This window comes from Ovis aries, chromosome 14 (assembly GCF_016772045.2).
Source record: "Ovis aries strain OAR_USU_Benz2616 breed Rambouillet chromosome 14, ARS-UI_Ramb_v3.0, whole genome shotgun sequence".
In the NCBI taxonomy this organism is placed as follows: Eukaryota; Metazoa; Chordata; class Mammalia; order Artiodactyla; family Bovidae; genus Ovis; species Ovis aries.
The window spans coordinates 34,663,214-34,689,421 of record NC_056067.1 but is presented as its reverse complement, the minus strand read 5'-3'; the positions used below and the strand labels follow the sequence as shown (position 1 = coordinate 34,689,421).

The 26,208-nt window shown below is 54.1% G+C and overlaps 2 protein-coding genes and 1 non-coding gene across 10 annotated transcripts in view; 1 reads left to right on the top strand and 2 right to left on the bottom strand.

The window, feature by feature from the left end:
* The window catches only part of RIPOR1 (RHO family interacting cell polarization regulator 1), a 44,942-nt gene that overhangs the window by 3,585 nt on the left and 15,149 nt on the right, over positions 1-26,208 (bottom strand). For 2 of the 8 annotated variants that reach the window (XM_027978087.3, XM_060398379.1), the window contains exons 1-13: positions 12,639-12,732; positions 4,853-4,979; positions 4,588-4,740; positions 4,342-4,420; positions 3,586-3,609; positions 3,441-3,494; positions 3,134-3,286; positions 2,958-3,021; positions 2,834-2,877; positions 2,630-2,755; positions 2,088-2,236; positions 1,886-2,015; positions 11-1,810 (exon numbers count right to left, since the gene is read on the bottom strand). In XM_027978087.3, coding sequence (XP_027833888.1) covers positions 11-1,810; positions 1,886-2,015; positions 2,088-2,236; positions 2,630-2,755; positions 2,834-2,877; positions 2,958-3,021; positions 3,134-3,286; positions 3,441-3,494; positions 3,586-3,609; positions 4,342-4,420; positions 4,588-4,740; positions 4,853-4,956 — 2,880 coding nt within the window. In that variant the 5' untranslated portion in view covers positions 4,957-4,979; positions 12,639-12,732. Of the gene's footprint in view, positions 1-10; positions 1,811-1,885; positions 2,016-2,087; positions 2,237-2,629; positions 2,756-2,833; positions 2,878-2,957; positions 3,022-3,133; positions 3,287-3,440; positions 3,495-3,585; positions 3,610-4,341; positions 4,469-4,587; positions 4,741-4,852; positions 4,980-5,785; positions 5,930-12,638; positions 12,733-19,625; positions 20,250-26,208 lie in introns of those variants that run through there. The other 6 variants (XM_027978085.2, XM_027978086.2, XM_042231799.1 and 3 more) reach the window with 4 other exon arrangements.
* The window catches only part of AGRP (agouti related neuropeptide), a 35,576-nt gene continuing 14,649 nt past the window's right edge, over positions 5,282-26,208 (top strand). The window contains exon 1 of the mRNA XM_042231809.2: positions 5,282-5,805. The gene's annotated coding sequence lies outside the window, so the exon portion shown is untranslated. The remainder of the gene's footprint in view (positions 5,806-26,208) is intronic.
* TRNAW-CCA (transfer RNA tryptophan (anticodon CCA)) lies at positions 9,165-9,237 on the bottom strand. The gene has a single exon. It is a non-coding gene; the product is annotated as a tRNA-Trp (tRNA).

Here is a 26,208-nt window from a genome sequence, read left to right as displayed (position 1 = left end):
CCCTCCTCACCATAAGCAGACTCTCCAGCCGGGTCACCTCCTGCTCCAGACCCTGCAGCTCGGGAAACTGGCCACGACAGTCATCCAGGGCAGCCATCAGGGCCCCCAGAGCCTCTTCCAGCCTCCTGTCCCCAGCCCCTCCAGCTGCCCCTGGAACTGGGGCAGGAGCAGCCCTGGCCACTTTAGGGTCTGGATGCTGGGGCACAGGGGCTAGGGGTGAGGGAAGGAGACTTGGGCTCTGACAGATGGCTTCTGGGGGGTCTGGGGAAGGGCTTGTGAGGTGCTCCCAACTGGAACAAGCAGGACTTGGATGGGAGGTGCTGGGGGATATGGGGTCTGCCTGAGTGCAAGGAGTGGAGGCTAGGTAACTACCAGACAGGGGGTCAGTGCCTAGGTGGGGAGGGTCTGTATTTGCAGAGGGGCTGGAGAGCTTGGCAAAGTCTAGAAAAGTGGAGGGGCTTACAGTTATAAGAGTGGGGCTTGTGACAGAATGAGTGGGACTACTGGTGGTCTGGACTGGGTCCTTAGCATTGGCTGTAGTGGTGTTAGTTGACATCTTGGCTTTCGGAGTAGTGGTTGCAGTAGTGTGGGTGGGGCCTGTGGTGGTGTAGGTGGGGCTGGCAGTAGTGTGGGTGGGGCCTGTGGTGGTGTAGGTGGGGCTGGCAGTAGTGTGGGTGGGGCCTGTGGTGGTGTAGGTGGGGCTTGCAGTAGTGTGGGTAGGGCCTGTGGTGGTATAGGTGGGGCTTGCAGTAGTATGGGTGGGGCTTGTGGTGGTGTGGGTGGGGCTTGCAGTAGTATGGGTGGGGCTTGTAGTGGTGTGGGTGGGGCTTGCAGCAGTGTGGGCTGGGCTTGTGGTGGTATGGGTGGGGCTTGTAGTGGTGTGGGTGGGGCTTGTGGTGGTGTGGGTGGGGCTAGTGGTAGTCTGCACTGAACCTGTGGCACTGGCTGTAGGGACTGCGGTAATGAGAGTAGAGACCATGGGCTTGTTGGTAGCGCTTGTGACAGTCTGTGTCAAGTTTGTGACAGTGTGGCTGAGGCTTGCGGTGGTCTGGACTGGGTCTGTAGTATTGGGGGTAGGAGCTGCAGGAGTCGGGGGAGAAAGCACTGGTTTGTGGGTGGGACTTGTGGTGGTCTGGACTGGCCCTGTGGTACTGGGGGTAGGACCTGTGGCAGTGAGGACAGAGACCACGGTCTTGTGGGTAGAAGCTGTGGTAGAGTGAGTGAGGCTTGGAGCACTATGGGTAGGGCTTATGGCACTAGAGGTGGAGCCTGTAGTGGTCTGGGTGGGCAGTTCAGGAGAGCTAGAATTTATGGTCTTGTTAGCCGAGCCTAGGTGAGCAGATGGGGCAGGGCCTGTTGTACTGAGAGTGGGGCTTGTGGCAGAAGAGCCAGCATCCAGGGCAGGAGGGACAGGAGCAGGGTGCTCCCCGTGGGTGGGATCTGGGCACGCAGGTGGGCTAGGTCCCCGGACTAGACTTTCTAGGTCTGCAGCCTCCACTGAAGCCTCAGCCAGGGCAGCGTCCACACTGGCCTCACTGATATGGCTCAGAGTCCGGCTGTAGGGGGCATGCCCATTGGCCAGGGCTGGGGCTACAGCCCCCTCCTCATCCATGGGCCCAGAAGTGGAGGTCTCAGCCCTACGGAAGGCAACTTGGATGGGCAGAGGCTCAGGCTGCTGTACGAGGGGCCTGGGGGCTGAGGAGTGGCGGGCAGTGCCTGAGAGCTGTGGGCTGGATGAGTCATCAGAAGATTCAGATGACAGGGACCATGCTGTCCCATTCTCCAGCTCCTCCTGCCGCCTCAGCATATTCTGGGAGAGAGGAAAGGACATTTCAGGACCACCTCTTCTCGGGGAAGGTGGTGCTGAGCCTGGGATGTGACTCACATAAAAGGCCTGTTCCCGAAGCGAGGGTGTGTCTGGTGGGCTCTGGCTATAGGTGGAGAAGCGCTTGGTGACTGTAGAGGACTTGTTGACAGTAGAAGCAGCTGAGGGCTGGTCGTCCTTGTCAAAGGGACTGGAGAGAAAGAATCTGTTAGCAGACGCCACAAACCCCAGCCCTGTCTCCCAGTCCCTCACCCCTACCAACCTCCATGTCACTTCCAAGCTGAGCTTGATGGTGCCGAGGTCATTAATGTCCACTGCTACAACCTGGGGCAAGGCAGCAAACAGGTCCTTGGTCTCACAGGAGACGCTTCCTACAACCACATGGTTGGCCAGGCCCTTCAGTTCTGTCACCTGTAGCCAAGAATGCATGGTGGGGTCACAAGGGTGTAGGGATCATGAGATTGTGGGGGATCAGAGGTCTGAACCTGCACAGTCACAGGGTCATGGGGCCATGCAGGCTTGAAGCATTCTGGGAGCATGGGGATCACAGAGGTCCAAATCTGTAGTCACTATGGTCATGGAGTCACAGCCTCATGGGAGTTCAGGGGGCAAATATTCACCAGGTCAGAAGATCATGGGGAAATCACAGGGTCACGAAGGTCAAGGGGGTCACACATTCACAGGGACAAGGAACCAGGTGGGGGTCACAGGCATTAAGGGTCTCAAGGTCATGAAGGTCCAAAGGGGTTCACAGGTCAGAGTTATAGCATCTTAGTATCCTATGGTCCTGGGCAGAGACATCACCTTGATGGACAGGAATTCCGTGAGCAGAGGCAGAAAGACGGTTTCCTCGCTGTCCCACACTTGCTTTCCACTACTCTCTATGCGGCCCCGTAGTTTCCAGCGCTGACGCCCATATTTCATATAGATCTAGGGGAAGAGGAAGAATGAAGCAGACTTCCATGTTGTGACCCTGCCACCCCAGCCCCTCCCTTCCCATCCTTCTACCTCATACTGGTCACCAACACACAGCCTGGCGAAGCCGGCCAGCCCTGGGAGTGGGGGAGAAGGAGATGAGCTGGGTCTCAGGCACACACTTCCCCCCACCGGCCGACACCTCACTGCTTGGTACCTTTCATCCGGAGGTGGAACTCGCCCAGCTGTGCTTCCAGCTCGCTCTCCAGCAGACACATGCTCTGGACAGAGAGATGGGGGCAGGGGGAATGACAGGAAGAGGTCAAAAGCCAGTCCCCTCTCACTAACCCTACTGTACCCTGTGCCTCGGCCTCAGGGGCACACATCCCTCACCTCTGTGTACTCGCGATGCCCTCGAGTAGCCTCAGCCAGGCTGTCCCGGGCTTCGCGGCTCCCCGGGGAGCCAGTGCTGTAGGCACGGACCATGTTGTAGGCGCCATCCCGGAGACGCCGCTGCACGCAGTATGACTCATACAGTTCATCAATCTGGGCAGAGGAGTGGGGTGGCAGAGGGGGGCTGAGACTCACTGCTGGGGTTGCTCCCCAGGGCCTCCCCAGGGCCTCCCATCACCCATTCTCCCTGTGACACCCGGCCCCCCACCCCAGGCTGCAAGCACACACAGGTATGCCGCACTAGTACCTTGCTGGCATGGAACTCCAGCCGCCGCAGGAAGCGTTCAATGGACTTGACTTGCTGGGGGAAAGGTGTGTTAGAAGCCTGAGGCCCAGGGCTCTTTACCTACCTCTGAGTCAACCTCTTCCAACACCATTCTCTATACACTCACCTTGTCCAGGTCATACAGGAAGCCCTGCAGGGAGAGGTTGGGGCGGGGGGCGCACATTAGGAGGTAGGAGAAGACCTCCAGCAGGGGCACCGGCTTGGCCAGACCATTTGGAAAGGCCAAATAGCCTTTCCCTCCCAGGCTTTCTCCTCTCACACCACAGTCTGCAGCCATTCCAGTCAAAGCAGGGACTGGCCTACCTTCTCACGTGCCTGGTCTCTGCTGGTGTCAGAGATCTGGTCTCCAGGACCACTCCAGTACTCTTCCCCCTGCCTCTTCTGTGAGCTCCCTCCCCTGGCCCATTGCCATTGCAACCATCCCCAGGACAAGAGCTCTGCGCCTCCTCATGCTTGGTTCCCCCTAACAGGGAACTCCTGTTAGACCCAGCAGAAATGGTTCTTTCTCCGCGAAGCCCTGAACTCTTCCCCGGAAAAAACCACAGCTCTCGCTGAGGACCACCAAAACCTAATCTCAACATAATCTCCTGCTGTCCGTGTCAGCGGGGTTTGACCCACCCCATTGGAAGTTCCCAGGGGGCAGGCACTGGGTCACAGGGAGAAAGTGCACGCAGCCTGGGAAGGCATTAGAGAGAAACCTCCTATCAGTTTTGCCTGATACCCCTTTTCTAGTCACACCTGGACTGAGTCACCCCAGAAAACACCCCTGATGTTAGCCAGCACTGCCCCTGCCCCACCCCTCAACACCACAAGAGCAAAGAGCATTAATCCAGGACATACAGGATGTCAACTCTTCACTCACCAGGCGGGAATTCCTCTTGGACTCCCTTATCTGTCCTTGGAGTTTCTCCTGCTCCTGCTGGTGCACTTCCAAATAGGCCCTGGGTAAACGGTGACCACAGAGTTCTCTTACTTCTCCAGTCTCTTATCTGCCCAAGGAAGGGGCAGTGAGGAGAGGGAGTGAAGCTGGGGAAGGTTCCCATTAGCAGGAAGGGTAGAGGCCTTAGGGAGGGATCCTGGGACAAGGGGTTGGGAGGGCACTGCTTACGTCAGGCCTCGCTTGAGCGCAGTGTACACCAGGTCCAGGCGCTCAGGCTGCGGGACCTTGGGGGCAGGGTGCGCCACTGAAAACATCTTGGACACTCGGGAGAGCGCTGGGGGCTTCCGAGGGGGCCCCGGGGGACTGAAGGCCGGGAAGCTCCTGAAGAAGAGACTGCACTCAGAAAGAGGCAAGAAGTTCTCCCCCACACCCTCACTAGCACACTCCAACCCGGTCAGCCTCTGGACCCGGTCAGCCCCACTCTACTGCGTACCTGGGCCCCCGCTCCTGGCTTCCGAGGACGCCTGCGAAGGACTGGCTCCTACTGACCCGGGCGCTGAGCAGGCGGCGCTGCGGCCGCACCGACAGGGACATCATGGAATGAGTCCGCGCGGGGCTCCCTGTGGGTGGCGAGGGCGGGTGTCCAGCGCCAGTCAGGCCCTTGAAGCCCCGTCCCTGCAGCCCAGCCTCTGTTTCTCAGTCCCTCCGGACACCACCGCTTGCCGCCGGCAGTCCAAAACGCACTGGCCGGGGCCCTAATGACAGGGCGGCCGCGGGTGACTCGGTCTCGGACTCAGCGTGGCCTCGGCTCAGCCCCCATTTCCTGCAGAGGTGCAGGCTCCGCCTGCCACGCGGGGCAGGAAGGGGGGTCGCGCTGGGACCCTCCCTGGGTTGGGAAGGGGCAGGAAAGGGGAGGGGCACGCAAAGAATGTGCGGAAGCGTCTGTTTACCCGAGCGTGGGGCGGGCTCCCCAGCCCTGCCCCTGACCTCCTCCCCCAAGTGGGGCCAGGAGCTCCCACGCCCGCACCCGAGAGGCCGCGGGAGGTCACGGGGCGGGGCGGGGTGCATGCTTGGAGCCCAGCGGAGCGGTCTGGCAGGCCCTGCCTGCGCAGGATGGGATCCCCAGACCCGCCCGCCCCGCGGAAGCTGCTCCCCTCTAGCCGCCACCCGCCCCGAGACGCCCAGAGCCCGGGGATTCCCAGGGTGGGGGGCAGTGCCGAGAAGGGCCCCGCCCCCTCCTCTTCCCTGAGACTCTGACCGGGAAACTGAGTCACAAACTGCCGCCTTCGCCCGGACCTTAGAGGGAAGGGATCCTCGGCGAAGCCCCACACAGATCCGGCAAACCCCGCGCCCCGGGCGCCCAGAACTCGGCCCGCACGCCCCTGGGACAGCCCCGGAGCCTCCGCAGCCCCAGACCGGGTCCTACCTCTCTTCTTGGCGCTCATGGTAGGTCCGGGACAGTTCCCTAACCCCCGCACTGGCCCACCCCGAGTCCACGCGGGCCCAGGGCCCCTCGGTGCCAGCCCGGCTGGACTCCGTGCTCGCTCCCAGAGACTCTGGCTCCGGCTTCAGCTCCTCCCGGCGCCGCCCCCCGCCCAGTTCCTGCCGCCTGACTCAGCCCGCCGGGATGGGGCGGGACCGGTCCGATCAGGGGGGCACTGAGCCGTCGGCCCCCCTGGCCTCTGGGAGGGGTGACTGGGGGTTCCCCTCAGGCTGGGCACTGGTGGGGATCCTCTCAGCTGGGTGTGGAGCCCGGGTAAAGGGAGTCAGCGTGGCGGTGTATATGGAGGGATAAACAGAGTGAAGACAACGAGGGGTGGGGGGCTGACTGAGTGTAGTTAACACAGGGGGCTCATAGAGCGCCTGTTGGAGGGTGCTGAGAGAGGCTGAGTACAGAGGGCTGAGAGATGGGGTTCTGAGTGTGTGAGGTCTTCTGAGAGAGCAGAAGTAAGGGCTGCGGGTTCTGAGTGGAGGGAGTGTGCGGAAGGATGGCAGAGAGGCACAGAGCATGAGGTGGCCCTGAGGCTGAGAAGGGCAAACCTTAAAGTGGGCGCCAGGATCAATCCCACATAATGTGCTGCTGCCCCCAGAAGGAAGAGAAGGAACTGGGTGCAGAGAGTCCTACAGCACCGTGCACAACCCCATCCCTCCACCCACAGAAGCGGTACTGAGTCTGGGGGACTCCCTCCACCCCAAGGCTATAGGGAGAAGATCAGGTCCCACTGCTGATCAGCGCCTTCTCTCCAGCAGAAACTGCCTCCTAGGACAGAGGCCCCATCCTCTGGCTCCCAGCTTGCATGGGCTGAATCCCCTTGGTGTTGGCCCTTTCTTGCCCCCAGTATCTCTCCATTGACTATCCCCATCCAACTCTTGCCTGGATAGAGGCCACCATGCCCAGGGTCCACTGGGCATCTCATCCCCTCAGAGGGGCTAGGTGCTCCCCCACCCCGTAAACACTCCTGCTCCCTGATGCTCCATTCAGCCATCCTGGGCTTACTTTCTCCACAAAAGACTGAGGTGGGCCCAGGCATCTGCAATTCCAGTCAGACACCCCCACCCCCACCCCGGGAAACAGATTCAGATGCAACATGTCCTAGGAGAAGTGCTATCTCCCCCTCCCTCCTTGAAGACAGTGCTGTGACCCCCTACTCTGGCAGCTATCCATTCCTGTGGATTGCCCACCACTCTCTGCTCCCTGCAGCCACCCTCCATGGGAACACCCCAGCCTCATCACCTGGCTCTGGAATGCACCCCTTCCTAAATCAGAACCACACTGACCACAACTTTCAGGCTCTCTCCATCACCTCCACCTCACTTGCCTTCTACCTGAGACTTCCTGAAGCTCTCAGCTCATTTATTCAACTATTTACTAAGTAACAATCTTATTCTAGTCGCTGGAGAGGCAGCAGTTATTGCACAGACATCGCCCTGCACAAAGCTCACAACCTGCCTCTGCTTCCTTTCTCCCTGCCACCTCCCTCCCACAATCCCGGCACAGCCTTCTCCCCAGCCTGGATCTGCAGCCACCGCTCCAGCTTACCCGCCTGCTACCAATATCCCCGGCACTCTGGGCTACTCCCTTACCTGGCAGAAACCAATCCTGGGCAACCCAACCCCCTGCCTTCTCTGCACCTGCACACAGGCTAGCGGGAGCCACCAGAGGTCTTGACACAGCAGCTGGGCTGGAAAAGAGCAAGTCTCAACCTCAGCCAGGCTCTTGTTTCCCATGCTGGAAATGCTCATGTGTGGCCCTAGCCATCCCTCTTCCTTCCCATGGAAGATGTTTCAGTCTTTTGCCACAAACCTCAAACAAGTTCCAGTCATTCCCACATAAAAGGTGAAAACAACCCTGGAAATACCCAAATGCCCACGAGTAGATATAATAGAGTGCTATACAATGAAAAGAATGAACAATATACAACTACATGCAACAACAGGGATGAATCCTACAGACATAATGTTGAGTGAAAGAAGCAAGACCACAAGAGAGGATATACGTATGAGCTGATATGACGTTCAAGACCAGGTAACCTACGGCGGCAGAAGTCACAACAGCAGTGACTATTAATAGCAGTGACACTAGCCCTTGGGAGCAGTGACTGGAAGGGAGCCCCAGGGGGCTGACAGGGCACTGATTATGTTCTGCTTCCTAATCTGGGTTCTGTTTCCTGATCCTAGATGGGCGTGTTCCTTTGTGAAAATGTATTGTGAGCTGTCCACTTAGGGCATGTACCCTTTCTATGTGAATATTCTATTTCAATACAAAGCTAACTTTAAATAAATCAACTATAAAAAGAAATGACCCCTCTTGTGGACTCCCAGTCTCTTTTAGCTACCCCACCCCTCACCCTATTTTGCTCTTTCAGAGCCAAGTTTCTTGAAGAGGTGTGTCCACCTCCACCTCCTCTTCCCATCCACCCACTCCTCTTCCTACCCTGTCCAGTTTCTGTACCCAGCACTCCCGACTGGTCTGGATGACAAGGTTGCCAGTGACTTCCCTGTTACTGAATTGCGTGTTCAATGTTTAGTCCTTATCCTGCTTGATCTGAGCAAAGCTTTTCATTGGGCAGTTCTTTTCCTCTTCCTCAAGCCTTTCCTTTTTTGGATTTCAAGAGGCAACACGCCCCTGGCTTTCTACCTCTCCCTCTGCCTGCACGTCTCATTTTCCCACAGGGGATCTGTCTTTCTCCGCATCGCCGAATTGTCCTCATCCTACTCCCCACTCATGGACTGGGCACCTCTCCCACAGCTCAATGCTGTCTAAAGGTTCCCAGCTTCCTTCTCTCTTCCTTGCCCAAACCGTTCTTCTGAGCACCAGGCCTGTTCATCCAGCTGCCTGCCTGATGCATCCCGAAAGCTGAGTAACAAACTGGAGTGGGTTATTAGGGATGTGCTGAATTTGAAGTCCCCAAACTAAAGTCACCACTTTGCTCCTCAAACCTGACTCTCCCTTCTCTCTCAGTGACAGGCCCATAGTCTATGTATCCAGTTGTTCAAGACAGAAACTAAGAATCATCCTGGATGCCTCAGTCTCTGTTACCCACCCACACATCTACTCAGTCACCCACTCCTGCCATCTCTGGCATCTGTCCCGTCACATCCACCCCCTCAGCTAGAACTCAAGTTCAAGCCATCACCGGTTCTCACCTGGAATCCTATAACAGCTTCCTAATGGATTCCCTGTCTCCATGCTAACCCACAATGATCTGTTTGGGGTGGGGTTTTTTTTTTAGTTTATTTATTTGGCTGCGCTGGGTCTTAGCTGCAGCACTCAGGATCTTTAGTTGCAACCTGTGGGATCTTAGTTCCCTGACCAGGGATCGAACCTGGGCCCCCTGCATTGGGAGCATGGCATCTTAGCCACTGGACCACCAGGGAAGTCCCATGATCTATTCTTCATTCAGTAACAGCATTACCCCTCTTGAAACTTCAGTCACCTGACAATACTAAAAACTGTCCTTTATCAAGTGCTTTCTATGCCAGACATTGTACTTAATTAATAAACATCATCTCATTTAATTCTGGCAACAACCCTATGGGGTGAGTCCTTTTAGCCCCACTTCACAGATGAGAAACCTGAGGCTAACTGGCTGTGTGACTTCAGGAAAGACATTTCCTAACCTTTCTGGGCTGCAGATATCCATCTGTTAAATGAGGATAACAGTAATAATAACAACTATCTCTCAGGGAGAGGATGAAATGAGATACTTCCTCTATTGGGAGTTTTTGGGGAAGGGAGAATTGCATATGGGGTAGGGAAGTTGGGGTGGACACAATACCTCATTGTAAGCACATAGCAAATATTAACTGCTGTTATTAACAATTATTAATCTGCCCGAGATGACCCAGCTGTTAAGTAGTAGGGCCAGGACTCTATATCTTTCACATCCCTCTATTTGAACGCTTGTGAAACATCCGTGGGCATCCCCCTACCCCAAGGATAAAGTCCAGACTCTCTAACATGACCCATAAGACCTTCAGGCTCTGTTCCTACCCTCACATGCCTTCCTCCTCCCCTCACAGTCCTCTGCTCCCCCAAGGTCATTCTGTTCCAGCTACCATGAATTCTCTCCAGGCCTACAAGCAGCAGCTCTCATTGACCCTATACCCCTTTCCCACTACTCTCAGCCTGACCAGCTCCCTCTCTTTTTTCTTTTACCCTACTACCTCTTCCTTCAGGAAGCCCGCCCTCAATTGGTTCCCCCTTGTAGGCACCTCATAGCTTCCTCTCTCTGATCCCTGAGGTCACATAACTCTGTTGTCAGTTCTCCTTTAGGGTCTGTCTTCTAACCAGACTGTGAGCTCTGGGGGCTGAGGCCTGCCTGCTCTGCTCACTGCGGTGTCCTCCGTGCCCTGCACCAAAGCAGTGGAGGCGGGCAGGAGCTGAGACTGCACTGGAGGCTAATGGAACTGGGATGCTCGGAGCTGCTGCAGGGGTACATTTCCAGTCTCTGTCCCCCCAACTCTCCTACCTCATGGTCAGTTTCCTTTTCCCTTCCTTCCTTTCTGATTGTATCAGCAAGTGGAGTTCAGCACCTCCCCCCCCCCCCACCCCCCGTGCCTCTCCCCCCAGGACGGGGCATGGTAGGGGATCCCTGGGAGCCTGGAACTGAGTGGGTGGGCTGGACTCAAGAGGAGGCTGACCTTCCCATCAATTTTCTTTCTCTGACTGGGCTTCTGCCACAGGGACCAGATGGCCATTAGAGGATCCAAATGACCATCAGAATATTAATCTAACTGAAAATTCCAGGGGGTAACTAGGAAAGATCTCCTCTGCCAGGGGCGGGGAGAAAAGCTGAACTCCTTGAGCTAAGAGAGAGGGTCCACCTCAGCTAGAGGAGGGGCTGGCTGATAAACAGTCAGGGGACTCTCTGGACTCGCCAGCCCTTAAGTATGTTCTGGACATAGCAAAGAACCCAGGTCTCAAGGGTGTTGGGTCCTGTGGCATGGCCAGCTGGAGCAGCTAAGAAAGGAACATTGGTCATCTGCGTGGCCCCAGATCCCACAGCCTTCAATCCCCTCTTCAGGCCGAAACTGCTGCACTTATGTGGGGCAGGAGGTCTTGCCACCTGTCTGCCTAGCTCAGAGGAATGCCAGGCCAGCCACTTTCCCGGGAGTCCCCCAGCCCGCCCCACCCTAACGCAGGGCCGCCCAGGACAGAGGTAAACAGACGCTAAAAATAACCCGGGCCAGGGACGGCTACGGGGAAGAATGGGGTCCCTCCCGAGGCTGCCCTTGTCTCCATGGCAACTGCCCCAAAGCCGGCTGCTGACGTCATGCCGCAGCTGCGGGAGCAGGGAGGGAGAGGGGCCGCGGTGCGGCTTGGGACCCCCCACCCCGGAACCGGGCGGAGGCGGCCGGGTGGCCTCACTTCCTGCCGGCCCCCTCCCTGGTCAGCTGGTCACATTCCCCGGACGGCGGCGCACTGGAAGACTTGTGGCCTCCCCCGGGCTGGGCCTAGCAGAGGCGCTAGTCGGAGCTGCAGCCAGCGAGGGGCCCGCAGTGACTCAGCCACGTCCTCCTTGCCTGCTTTTCCACCCAGGGAGGACCCAGCCCGGTGCCCTGTGTGCTCCCCTCACCCCCACCCATTTCCAGGTACCCCTCTGCAACTGCTGCCCCACAGGACCCAGGACAAGGAGGGCGGGCTGAAGTGGGAAATGAGCCTCCTGTCTCCCTGGACTATTTACCTCACACCCCAGTTCTCATCTCTCCCCCAACACCATCTCTACCCTCCATGCCAGGGAAGTGGTTAGTACAGTGGCAGTACTTAAGATCTGGGTCTAATTCCCACTTCTCTGCAAACCAGCTGTGTGACCTTCAGAATATTACTTAACCTCTCTGGGCCAGTTTCTGCATCTGCTAGATTGTCTGTTAGCCGTCCTCAGAAGGCTGTGCCGACAATTGGGCAATACAGGCCCGGGGCAAGCCCCACAGATCCATCTTTATTGTTACACTAGACTGCACACAGTAGGTGCTTGGCCAGCCAACCTGGACTTGTGTTAGAAAGCTACCCAGAACTAGCTGAAATGAGTCAATCTCTTAGGCCAGACTCCAGTCTCCGGGAGAGGAGAATAGAGGGTGCTAAAGCCAGGCTTACCCAGACCCCTAGCCCTGGTGAGCAGCCCCTTCCCCAAACCGGTTCTGCAGGGTGCCCAGGCCTGGCTGCTTGCAGAGTTCCCACACCAGCCTTTCATTTACAGGTACAGGGTCTGTTCCCCCACGGAGCCAGGCGATCCTCTCCAGCCTCCGCCAGATTTGGGCGAAGAGTCCAGTCCAAGGCCAGATTGGCTACCTCGGGTCGGGCCCCAAAGCGGCTTAGTCCAGCCGGTGGGGCCAGAGAGATTAGCTCATCTAGTAGGCGGGCCTGCGCCCCTCGGGGGCCCTCTCCCCATTCCCAGCTCAGTTTCTCCCGAGGCGAGGGCAGCGGGGCTCCCGGTGAGCGTCTGTGCCAACACCCAGGCTGACGCCTAGGGCCCACCCTCAGGCCTGGCCCACCCCAGAGCCCCAGGGCACGGGCCGCCTGGGCCTGGCCGTGGGAGGGGAGGCGGCAGCGCCGGGTGCGGCAGGCCCCAAGGCGGCAGCCTTTGTGGCCGTGTTCCGCGCCCGAGGGGAGGGTAGGAACGACACCGTGGGGCCTGGGTCCCGGGGATGGGGCGACACGGGACAGGGCCGCAGCGGGGGCAGCAGATCCGGGACTCCCAAGACTGGGGGAGGCACCAGAACCGCCGCGCTCGAGCCTCGCCCGGGCCGCGGGCCCCGGAAACGGCGGGGACACTCACATGGCTGCGCTGGCTGAGCGGACCTCGCTCTCTCCGTGCACTCGTCGCTGCCGGGTCAGGTCGCGCCGCAGCTGCCGCTGTCGCCGCCGCCGGTGCCCGCCCCTCCCTCTGCTCCGCCGCCTGCCGCCGAGACGCCCCGCTCCTCCCCTGGCCGGCTGGGCCCCACCCCCTGCGCGCCGGAGGCTCTAGCACCCCTGGAGGCGCCCGCGACTCGCTCCGCCCTCTCCGCTAACCCGGCAAGGGGGTGGCCCGCGGCGTTCACCGGCTTGACCGGGCAGGGTGGAGATGAGAGGCATCCTGGAGGATACGCAGGCGGTGGGAGTTCTCAGCGCTTGGGGTCGGGATCCACGGGAATTGGGCGGCTTTCGGAGAACCATTAGCAAAGGCAGGAAGGAGACATTCCTTCCTACGCAGACCTCCAAATCTAGTGCGCCAGGGAGCCTGACTTGCCTGGTATCTTCACAGATCCCGTGGGCTCCAGGGACCTTTCAGGCCCCTGTATCTGAAACAGGTCCTGGAGCGGCCACTGCTGGGTGGGTTGGCTGGAGGAAAGGATCAGGGCCAGTTTCAGGGAGCAGAACAGGAAGGCCTGAAGCCTGCTCATCAGACACCTTCTGGGTCTGGACACTGCTCCTCAGCCCTGCCCCTCTGCCAGCCTCAGTTTCCCTGCTCTGGGGGCAGGCTGCCCTTCCTGCCACTATCTGGCTAGTAAGTCTGACCTCTTAGCTAGGCCACATGTTCACCACTCCTTGAGTACCAGCATCTGTGGAGTCTCAGGCTCACTCTGGGAGCATGGGTGAGGACCCTGGCAAGATCTGGGTACCTGCTGGCCAAGGGAGCCAGAACCCAGTCTTTTCAGTAAGGGGCTACAATGCTGGCTCTCCCCGCTGGAGTGGGCTCAGGTGGAGCTCATGGCTGACCTCACACTGAACTCAAAGGGTCAGCTCCACTCCCCCACTCTTCCCCTCAGTAAAATAACACTGGTCTTCTCCAACCCTGAAAGCTCTCCCACCTGTCAGGCTTCACTCTGTAGTCCATCATCTTTAGAGGCTGCACAGACATACCCAGAAGTGGTTTGAGGGATTTTAAAAGATTTCTAAATATCTGTCTCCCCTCCTCCTGAGGGTTGGTTTTGACTATCCAGAGGTTCGGGGTGAGGGCGGCAGGGGCCCTCAGGGGCACTGACATCCTTTCCCTCACCCTCTCTTACCAGAGACACAAGTCACCCCATTCTCCCCCCTCTCCAGCTCCTCCTCTTTGCCTTCCTTTGCAGCACCCTTTTTTTTTTCTGTATCAGTAGACCTGGGGACTGCTTCCAGAGACTGGGTTCTTCTTTCTGTTTCCCCCACCCTACAATATCATCCAGTCACAGGACTTCATCCATCCACTGCCGAACACCCAGAGCCTTCCTCTGTGCGGAGCCTTCTCTTGTTCTGAGCCCCTGGATGACCCACCAGATCTCATGACCTTCCCAGAGGGACTTTTCTTCCCTGAATCTCATTTCTGCAAAGCACCACTGTCCACCCAGGCTCCCACCTGAGTGAGGCTGGGCCTCTCTGGAGCTCTCAAAACTGGCACCAGTTTGTCCCTGCCCACGTGTAAAGTCATCGACACAGCAAGGCAAACTCTGATCACCTCTGAAAACTCTCCTTGGTCCTCTCTGTCCCCACGTCCTCTGGACTCATGCCTTTGTGTCACCACCAGGAAGCGCATGTGCTCATGTGTGCTCACTGTGAGGCTCTAAGATCTGTAGGCGATACAGCTCTCCTCATCACCAGTGTCCCTGGCTCACGAATTCAAAAATTCCCATTGTTGAATGAGAGTGAATGCATGAATAAATGCATGAACCCCTGGCGTCCCTCTCTCTCACCCCACTTCAATTCAGCCTCCTAGTCCTGTAGATCCTACCCCCTTAACATGTCTCACATTCACTCCTTCCCTGCACCCATCCTCCTGCTACCAGATATTGTTCTGTTGTTTATTAATTCACTGGACACTCACACACTGAGGACTCAGGGCTGGGTAGCATGTTGGCCCATGGGGCAGCAGTGGCATACAGTTGTCCTGGTGCCATTGTTTGGGGCTTCCCAGGTAGTGCTCAGTCAGTTCAGTTCAGTTAGGTCCAACTCTTTGTGACCCCATGGACTGCAGCAGGCCAGGCCTCCCTGTCCATCACCAACTCCTGGAGCTTGCTCAAACTCATGTTCATCGAGTCGGTGATGCCATCCAACCATCTCATCCTCTTTTGTCCCCTTCTCCTCCTGCCTTCAATCTTGCCCAGCATCAGGGTCTTTTCCAGTGAGTCAGTTCTTCACATCAGGTGACCAAAGTATGTAAGCTTCACCTTCAGCCTCTGTCCTTCCAATGAATATTCAGGACTGATTTCCTTTAGGATTAACTGGTTTGATCTCCTTGCAGTCCAAGGGACTCTCAAGAGTCTTCTCCAACCTCACAGTTCAAAAGCATCAATTCTTTGGCACTCAGCTTTCTTCATGGTCCAACTCTTACATCCATACACAACTACTGGAAAAGCCATAGCTTTGACTAGATGGACCTTTGTCAGCAAAGTAATGTTTCTGCTTTTTAATATGCTAAGTTTGTCATAGCTGTTCTTCCAAGGAGCAAGCATCTTTTAATTTCATGGCTGCAGTCACCATCTGCAGTGATTCTGGAGCCCAAAAAAATAAAGTATGTCACTGTTTCCATTGTTTCCCCATCTATTTGCCTTGAAGTAAATAGATGGGACCGGATGCCATGATCTTAGTTTTTTGAATGTTTAGTTTTAAGCCTGCCAATTCAAGAGACATAAGAGAACAGTTCGATCCCTGGGTTGAGAAGATTCACTGGAGAAGGAAATGGCAACCCACTCCAGTATCCTTGCCTGGAGAATCCCATGGACAGAGGAGCCTGGCGGGCTACCATTCATGGGGTCGCAAAGAGTCAGACATGACTGAAGTGACTTAGCACGCATGCACGCACACACTGATGAGGCAGCAGTGATTGTAGGGGCTTACCAGGGCACTGTCTGAGGAATTCTTTCTTGGTCCAGAATTCCACTTCCAGAAAATTCCCACTTTTAACAGACGATGCCCTTGCTCTTCACAGTCAGTCAGTCTCTGTCCAGTGTCTGGCCACATTTCTGCATGTGCCCTTTTCTGGCCTACCTGCCTCCTCCTTTGTACCTAACAACTCGAGTGATTTTTTTTTTTTTTTTGGCTGTGCCGTGCTACTTATGGGATCTTAGTTCTCCAACCAGGGATCAAACCCAGGCCCCCTGAAGTGGAAGCACGGAGTCCTAACCACTGCACTGCCAAGGAATTTCCTTGAATAATCTTTTAAATCATAAGTCAGGTCACATTGGTTCCCCAATGTCCTCAGGGTAAATCCAGACTGTGGTGGAGCCTCCAAGACACAAGAGATGTGGCCTAGATGACCTCATCTCCCACCTGTCCTGCCAGCCCTTCCTGCTCTGTTTCCATCACATCAGCCTTCCTGAGGCTCCCTGGACATGCTCGCTCCTCTCTGGCCTTGGCCTCCTCTCCCAGCTTCCCTTCTCCGTGGATGCTCTTCTCCCTTATTCACTTGAAAAACAGCTCAAACGTCACCTCCTCCCAGAAACCTGTGTCCTCTGGCTTCCCACTCACCCCTTCTGAGGACCCATCACCACCTATTGTCCTTGTCCGTGACGAGTCCTGGTTCCCTGCCCTTTTCCCACCAAGGCCAGGGATGGATGGGGGACCTCCAGCAGACAGGACCCCCGAGGCTTCACCTGGCCCTCTGCCACTCTGTTCAGGGGTCCTGAGGGAGGGACAGCATCTGAGAATCAGGGGGTGCTAGAGGCCTCTTCCCAGTAACCAGTGAACCAGGGGAGGAAGGCCTCAGCTGAAACCCATTTCACAGAGGCCTCTTTCTGTGGTCAGAGGAAGGGGTGGAATTTGAGCTTCAGCTCAGCTCACTGAATCCTAATCTGCTTGGCTCTGATTTGGGCTCATTCCCTGAATGATGCTCTCCTGGCGCTGGCTGGGAGCTAGGGCAGAGCCCCGAATCATCATCTTCACTCAGAGGGATGGGCTCTGCTCTGAGAAAAAAATCCCTCTAATAGATCACAGAGGGTGGTGAGAACCATAGTGAATCCCAGTTCCTCACATATGGCACAGCTAGTTCCACTTTTGAAAGTAATGCAGTTCAAGTCCCCAAACCCAGAAAAATGGAAGCTTCCCTCACCCTGCCCCACCCCCACCATGGCTGTGAGGGGACAGAATAAAAAATTTGCCCCCCAAGGTGCCTGTGGTCAGACACCTCAGTACACGTTTATTCATTCATTCACCAGATACTCACTCAGGAAGCTTTTGTGGAACCCGGTATATGCTTAGCCCCAGGGGTACCAGAAGTAAGGGGACAGAGGTCAGGCCCCCCAGTTCCTGAGCTCAGGGCCTGTCAAAGAGGACAGATCATCCCTGAGTCTTTACACCTCTTATGTCACCGATGTGCGTGATTGTGACTGTGTCTGTGTGCACATCAGTCTATGTAGGAGAATGGGCAGGTCTTCAGAGGAGTGTCTGGGGAGAGAGCACAGCAGAGTTCAAGGTGCAGTAGGGAGGAGCAGCCTCCTTTGCTGGCAGGAAGCAGAAAGTGTGGTGGGAGAATTGTGTATGTGCTGGGGGATGTGGGCACCTGGTGACGGGCTTTGGGCACTAGCTAAAGAGTATGGAGGGTGATAGATAGCCTGGGCTTTAAGTTGGGGAATTCTGTGGTCGTGCCTTTGGTGTGCTCAGGGGGGACAGGTAGAGGCAGAAAGGTGGCTGCTATCATCTCCCTGCTAAAGTCACGGTGGCCTGAGCCAGAATGGGGGCAGTAGAGATAGAGACATTTAAGAGAGGCTCAGGAGGTAGAATGGAGGGCTGGGGGCTGATGGGATGTGAGGTCTAGAGAGGCCAGCATTCTAGACCATGCCAGAGTTTTGGGTCTGGGTGATGGGTGGATGATGGTATTTTTCAATGATGTGGAGAGGTCCAGTTTTCATGCCAGCAGTGGCCATCATCTCTGGGCATAATTTCACCCGGCTTTATTTTCTTCTTTGTATTTACTTATTCAAAGAATGGTTTGCAATAAACGTGTCATCGTTTTCAAAGACGCCATGGCCGCTTAGGCCATGCATTCAGGCATTTCCAGGCCCGCCACTACACAGGTGGGGGTAAGCTTCTACCCCAGGCACATTAGGCGACTTCCCTGGGTTCTCTCTCCCAGGCGGGGCCATCTCTGCCACGGTTCCTGCTGAGCCAGCTTTGACCTCCAGGGGGACCTGTGAGCAGGGCCTTAGTGGTGTGGGGTGACTGTGTCCCTCAGGCTGGGCAAGGCGCTCTTCCTTCCTTCCTGAGACTCCCTTCTCCTAAGGGACAAGTGCGAGAGATGACCATGCCTCTCCCAGATCATGGGATGAGTTGCTCCCCTGGGACCCTTTCAGGCCAGCCCCCCTGGCAAAGGCTAAAGTGTGGGGGGCATAGTTTATTTCTGAGTTCCTACTGCTAGAACTGTTCTGACAGAGATTTGGAAGGCATCGAGGTGGGCAAGGTCCTAGCCACTGGGCATCCGGCAATACCCAAGGTAATACCCACCACACGTGGGATGACGATCTGGAGGCCAACCATCTTCATCAAACCGACCCCTGCCCTGCCCAAGCCAAGCCCAAGACATACGGTGTTGGTCTTTGGCGCCACCGTGTGGGAAGTCTCCACACTGCAGTAATAAACAGGCTTCACAAAATACCACCAAACTCCAGGGGGTGCCCACTTATCCCAAGTTACATTTTTGTGGAAAGGTGCGCGCACTGGAGTGTGCAGTGCACAAGTTCTTCAGCCCTATGCATTGGTCTTGCTCACACTCAGACCTGATTACATATCACGGTCACTGGGGAAGCCCACTACCACCATTAAACCCCCTTTCACTGCTCGAGCCTCTTTGTAGAAAGGCCTCAGTCCTCTCTGCCTTTGACTTGACCGGTGCTGAGCATGGATGGTCCACCCCCTCTTCTGAAACTTCTCTGGCTGCTGTGACTGCTTCTCTTGGGTTGCTAGCTGCCGCTCTGATGCCCCACGATGGGCTTCACAGGGGGCCGGCCCCCTCCCCTCATCCTTGATTCTTTTCCCCAGCCCGTTCTGACAATGTCCAGGCCTTTGTTTCTGTTCCACAGTGATGCCTTGAGCCTTGGCTCCCCATCTCTTGTGCTGTTTCCCCACTGAAGATGACCCTTGGGCATCCCAAACTCACTGTGTAAAGTTGACCCCATCTCTTCTCCTCAGAACTGCTCTCCCTCCCAGGTTCTCGGATTAGTCTGGGGGGGGGGGTGCTTTCCTCTGACACCTCTTCAGCCATTAGGTCTGCCCCATCCTCCCTGCCCCTTGGCCAAGGCACCACCTGCAGTCCTTTCCTTGGTTTCACCCAGCCTGGTCCATTCCCCACAGAGCCGCTGGATGGCTCCGGCATTATCAGACCCTGTCCCTTTTCGCTTCCCTGCTGGGCCTTACTCTCTGGCCAGTTCCTCCCCATGAGGTCCCAGCTCTAGCCAAACTGAACTTCTTTGTTCCCTGAGTACATCCTGCTTTCCTATGTCCCCGTATCCTTGCACAAGCTGTTCTAGCATCTTTTTTCTCTTTTCTTCACCTGGTGCCTCCTGTCCACCCCTCAGGTCTCAGCTCAGACACTACTTCCTCTGGATCCCAAGCCAGGTCAGCAACCTCTTCTTTGCTCTCACAATGCCCTGTGCTTCTCCCGCCACAGCCCTTGTCTGCTTCCTCTTCCCAAAGGGCCACATGCTCCTCTCCAGGGATCTGACACCAAGGCTGGTTCTAGACCAGGTCACCAGACTCTGCCCAGTTCCCACACTCAGAGGCCCTAGATCTCCAAATTCATCAAGCTGCAGAGAGAGCAAGGCCAGCCCTGAGGCCAGTGAATCTGTGGCCAGGCTGGGATGGGAACCAAGATGCTTACCTTCTCTCCCAGGACTGCCCTGCTACTCGAGATGTCATTGTTGAATTGAGTCAGGATTCTGGAGGGCCCAGAGGACTCTGACCAGCTGAGAGTTGGCAAGTCTCTGGTCGGGGGGGAAGGCGGCCATCAGCCCAGGCTCTTTGGAAGCCCAGAGAGCTGGCAGAGGCTATCTCAGGAGGCAGACTGGTGTGAGGGGGACTCCAGGCCAGCACATCTGATAAAAGTGTCTAATAAGACATCTTTCTCCCACAGAGCTGTGCAGCGGGAGTGTGGCCTGGATGTCATACAGGGAGGGTCTGAGGGCGGTGGTGGCAGCTGTGTGGGCCCCTGGGTTAATTATTAATATCCCCAGAGTCACATGGAAGAGAATGTGCTGAGGAGGACCTCCCCCACCTGGCCTCGGCTTCTTGGGGCCAGAATCTCTCCAGGACTCATCCGGCTCCCCACCAGGCTGGAGTCTGAAGATCAGCTCAGTCTTCCCTAAGGCCTCAGCTCTCTCATCCCACTCTGGCCCCCAAGGGACTCCTGACTCTTCCCTGAGACTTTTCTCTGGGTTCCATCTCTGGGCCTTCGCTCTTGCTGTGCCCTCTGCCTGCTCCGTGCCTGGGCCCAGCTCACTTCCTCAGGGAGCTCAGTAAACACTGGCGAATTGAATCTCTCAGAAAATAAACAAAGTGTCAAATATACTGCTTGGCACTTAGGAGATGTACCTCCCTAAATTGGCTAAGCAAACAAATAATGCAAAATGAGAAAAGAGAAAGGATCCATCCAGTCTTTTCTTGTGCTTCTGTTCTCCAAACTGCTCTCCATTCATTTCTTCCAAAGAGTCCTGCTCTCTCCAATCCAGGCCTCTGCCTGAAATTTAGCCTGACCTTCAATGTGTCTGAACAATCCTATCCTAGGTGTCAAGAAGCCTTTGAGGCTCGGCACAGTGGCTCACACTTTGAATCTTCCTCCTGTCGCCTGGCACAAGTGCGATGACTTGCTCAGTGGCTGTGGGTTGTTGGATTAGGACTGGCTGCGGGGCCTTGAAACACTGGGGGATTTTCTCCCTCTCTAAAGCTGCCTGGATAATTTGCCCAGTTCCTTTCATCAGTCATTCTAAACTGCCCCAATGCACAGGCTCTCATTTGAGCCCTGTCTGGTCCCTTGCTATTTCTCTAGTCTTTCTCACTGTCTCACTGTTTTTCTCCAGTTCCCACAAGAGCATAGGGACTTGACAGCTTCATACTGAAGCTGAAAACCTTCTCCAAGCCTCCTCCTTGCTTGTTTCCTGGAGTCTGTCTTCCATCTCTCTTGGCTTATAAAGCCAGTGACTCATTTACTGAGCCAGGAGTCTCCACTGGGCTTTCTTTCTTGTAGGAAATGTGAAAGGAGCAGGTGACACTGTCCTTTCTGCCCACCCTCTCTTGGCCCTGGCTTTTAAACTCTAAACCCCCAGATATGTTGTATCATGAGTGGTGGTGGAATTGCTGGTTTTCCCCTTGACATAGGCAGCCCTCCTTAAACCAGGGCCCTTGTATCCCCAGTGGCTCACCTTAAGGCGTTTTCAGAGTTTTCGGATCCCTAAACTCCACAAGGGCACAGAATCACCTCTGTTTCCTTGCTAAGCTTTCACATAATTACAACCTCTGGCTCTCCCTGGAAATCTAGAAAACTATAGAAATCTATCTAGTGCCCTTTCAAGATGCCAAGCCTTCTCATCTTTCTTAGGCACTAGAAATCATACACAGGCATAATTTCTAATTTGTGATAGAAATTTTCAAATGAAAATGATAGGGTTGCTCACCAGCTGTCCCTGGCAGGAATTTTCAGACCGAACTGGCGGAATCGTACAGACATCACCCACACTCACCCATTCACTATGTGAATTCTGAGAGACTCTGTGGCAGCAGGGTGGGGGGGTGGGATGGGATTTTAGGGACTGTTGATGCAACTGTTTGGATGCGGGTTAAATGAAGAGTGTGTAAAAACCTTAGTGGGTGTTTGAAAGCCTAGGTATGCGTTTGTGTTAAGTTCCTGAGGGTCAAAGGCACCGCTTGAATAAAAAATGCTTTGCATTTTTTCACTGTTTTCATTTCAGTGAAGCAAAACAGAGGGATGGCTCATGGATAGTAAGTTAATCAGGCTTAAATGAAGTCTGAAGAACAATGCTGGAGGAGTCCAATAACTCTTATCATCTTCATCATAGTCATCATCAACAACAGAGGGTAACAACAGTCACCATTTTTGAGGACCTAACAAGTAGCATTCTGCTATGCATACACACACACACACACACACACACGGGTATCATAGAACATACAGATCCAGGCAGTCATCTTCTATGGGTCCTCTGTTCTGCACTTGTCTTGGAACCTTTCACCCAGGACCTATTTTGTGGGATTCAGGGCAAAATAAAAGTGCAGAGCACATTACTCAGAACAATTATGAATTTCAAGATGGCGATAGCAGAGCATTAAACAACTGTGGGACCCTTTCAAGCAGGCTGTGACAAAACAGCTCTCAGGCCCATGAAGCAGCTCTTGCTTTCACCTCTGGCTATGTGCACTGCTCAAAATTTTCTCCACCAGGGACACTTCCTCTCACAGCTGGGGGTGTAATGGAAGAGCAGTTCATTTTCAGTTTGTCTCCTTCATACCAAGATAATGTGTCCTTGAACCAAGTTTGGGGCTTCTCCCCTTCTATTAGCCATTTTCTGGATACCCCACATAATGTATGGGTGTGAGATGATGCAAGAGGCAGCAGGGCAACAGTGTTAGGCAACACTGGTGTTTGAGCCATCTGTTTATAGAGATCAGTTATACTATTTGGATCTGCCTAAGCTTGATCTGGGATATACAACATCTAAATAATGATGGACTGGATGCCTGGCCTGACCAACCTAATGATTCTGTGGGTCTGCCAGCACCCGGTTCATGACAGGCCGTTCTAGCCACATGGTCACATGACCACCCACAGTTGTGAACTCAGTCAATTCCAAGGTCAGCAATTACTCTTCTAATGCTGCTGGGGCTTGCCCAAGGCTCCCTATAGCATCTTCCTCTTCAATGGACTCTACTGGATTATTTGACGAAGTGGCAGGACTGCTCATACTGTAGCCTTGGACCTGCTGCAGAGTTCATTCCAGTTCTGAAAATCACTCAAAGGGACTTCCCTGGTGGACTAGTGGCTAAGACTCCGTGCTCTCAATGCAGAGGACCCAGCTTCGATCCCAGGTCAGGGAACTAGATACCACATGCCACAACTAAGACCTGGCACAGTCAAATAAATAAATGTTTAAAAGTAAATAAATACATAAATTTTAAAAAATCACACAAAATTAGCACATCACCTGATAAATGATTGGAATAGAGTGCCAAAAATGGTATATTCTTCCTCCACAATCCAAACAGGAACAGAGGCATAAAAACAGAGGAAAACCAGAAAGCAAGTAGTAAAATCCTGGAACTAAGTCAACCATATCAATAATGTGTGTAATGATTAGATGTAAATGTACTAAAATACCAATTAAAGGGCAGAGCTCCTCCAGTGAACAGAAAAGACCCAACTATTAATATATGCTGTCTATAATACTCACTTTAAATATAAAGACACAAATCAGGTGAAAGTTAAGAATGGATAAAGATATGCTAAGCTGGCAATGAGCCTAGGAAAGCTGTGGTGGTGGTAATGCTATCAGACACGGTGGGCTTTAAGGGGGTAAGTGTTACCCAAGCTACACAGGGAACTCCCTATGGATACAATCATAAAAATCATACATGCATGTGTGTGTAGCAACAGAGCTTTGAAACATTCAAAGAAAAAAACTGACCAAAACAAGGAAGGACTAGGCTAAACTATAACAATCACTGAAGCTTTTTACACCCCCCGCCATCAAAGCACAGAACAGCTCTGGACTAAATAATAAGGAAACACATAGAAGAGCAGAAGAACACTGTCAACCACCCTGACTAGAAGTGACATTTACAAGCACGAAACTCAACAGCTGCAGCAGTCACTTTCTTTTCCAGCAAACGTGCTACCTTCACCATGATAGACCATATGTTCACCCACCAAACGATATTCATAAAATTCAAAGAATGTGCCAAGTATGTCCTCTGCCCACAGTGGAAGGGAATGAAAATAAATGACAATGAGATACATGGAAAAATCTCAAATACTTGGAAATCATACAACACACATAAAGAATTCATAGGTCAGAGGCATATCAAGGGAAATTAGAAAATATGCTGAATGAAGCGATATAAAACCTAAACATATCAAAACTTGTGGAATATCCTGGGGCAGTGGTTAAGGGAAATCTATGGCTCAAAACACATTGTAGAAAAAAAAAATAATAAAGTGGGGAGACTCGTCTCCCAGTGCTCATGGCTTCATGGCAGCAACGCAGAGGAGGGGCTGTAGGGCAAGAGACCGGTTCTCTTGGTTTCCCGCTACAGGCTCCCACCCCTCACACAGCAGCCTGCAAGCTCACTGTGTCTCCCCTGCGCTAAACCCTCCCACCGCTCCCTGCTGCTTCAGGGCGCAACTCACAACGGACCTCAGCAGGCTGAGCTTTCGTGACTTTGCTCCTACTCACCTTTCTCTCTCATGCCTCTGGGTGCTGTTTGCCGGTGTGCTACACCCGGCTTTCGGAACTGTCCCTTGAAATCAGGAGCGTTTTTTTTCCTCCTCTCCTTTTCCCCTAGAACTACGGTTGCCAGATAAAATACAAGACTCCCAGTTAAACCTGAATTTCAAATAAATAATCAACAACTTTTCAGAATGTCCCCAATATTGCATGGGGTGCGCACACACACGTATATATACACTAAAAAACGATTCGCTGTTTACATGAAATTCAAATTTAACTGGATGTTAAATTTTTATTTATTTGCCACATCTGGCGACCTTAGCCAGAACAGGTACATGGTACTCCATCTGCCCTTTCTCTGCTTCTCTGCATGGGTGACTCCTTTTCCAGAGTCAGGTCTCAGCTTAAAAATAACATACCCGCCGCCCCCTCACCACGACAGACAGTTCTCCCTCCCCCTTTCTCAGGCTGAGGCTACAGTCGTCTCATTTCTGTGCCTGAGCTGTGCCCACCAGGCAGGGTAGGTGGCCTGGTATGAGGCCCACCTCATTCACTGCTAACTCCTCACCCTCTGGTACAGTGTCCAGTACTTGGTGGCCACTCAATAGGTACTTGTTGAAGGAACAAGCACTGATCTAGGACCCAGCTGTGGGGAGAGCAAGCTGGCCCCTTCCGCCCCCTCCACCCCCAGTAGGGGATGCATCAGTTACCTATCACTGCAAACAAACCACTCCTGACATTAGTAACTTCAAAACACCGCAAGCATGTAGTTTGCTCATGAATCTTCAAAATGAGCCGAACTCAGTGGGGACAGTTCATCTCTGCGTCCTGCACCCCATCCTCCCAACACGCACACAGCTGGGGCAGGAGGATCCATGTCCACGAGGACTCCCTCACAGGGCCTTCATGTGCGCGCTTTATGCTGCTCCCCTCCAGGTGCCTCTCCATGGGGTGGCCTGGGCTTCCTTACAGCACGGCAGCTGGGTTCCAGCAGCAACATCTCAGAGGAGACAGGAAAGGGCAGATGCTAGTTTTCTAAGGTCTAGATCTGGAAACTAATACAGTGTCTTTTCCACCATATTCTATCGGTTAGGCAGCTGTGGAGTCCATATTCAAGGAGACGGGTCATAGACCCCCATCTCTAGATGGAACAATACTAAAGAATTTCATGACTGTGTTTTAAAGTGACCACAGGAGAGAACACTCACTACCAAGGAACTGACAGAGCCCAGCCTCAGCACCAGGCTGAGTGTGTAATGGGTCACAGGATGCTATTCCTTCCATGGGTAAGTGTGTAGCACAGACAGGTCAGTATGTTCAAGGAATCTGGGAGTGAGATAGAGCAGGAAAGATGGAGGGAGCGAGCAAGGGAGTGAGAGAGATAAGGAAAGAGTCCTCCCTCGGAGGATGAAGAACATGAAGCAGCTCACCCAATGCAGGCACTCGTAAGAACGATACCTGAAAGAAAGCTGTGCAGCTGACACCTGTCAGGGCTCCCTTGGGATGTTGTAAACAAAAAATTCCAAGTTGAATTCTTTTCTTTTCTTTTTTTTTTAAATCAGTCTATAGAAAGTTGACAGAATAGTCAAATAACAGCACATACACCTGTAACCTAGTGTTGCCAATGGTTAACATTTTACTGCACTTGCAATTTGAAAGTTAGTTACAAATAAGGTATTTCCCTACCCAGTCCTTTGGCCTGCATTCCCTCCTGCCCCACCCCCACCCCCTCCAGCAGTGTAGTCTCTGCACCAGTGGTTTCAGCCAGGGGTGATTCTGTCCCCCAGGGGATAGCTGACAAAGTCAAATGGAGACCTTTTGGCTGTTGGCTGTACCAGGCAGCATGCGGGATGCGGGATCTTAGTGCCCCAACCAGGGACTGAACCTGTGCCCCCTGCACTGGGAGCATAGAGTCTTAACCACTGGACCAGAGGCATTTTTTGATTTACATTTTTTTAAACTCAGAAAAAAATTCACGTAACTTAAAATTCCCCATTTAACCATCTT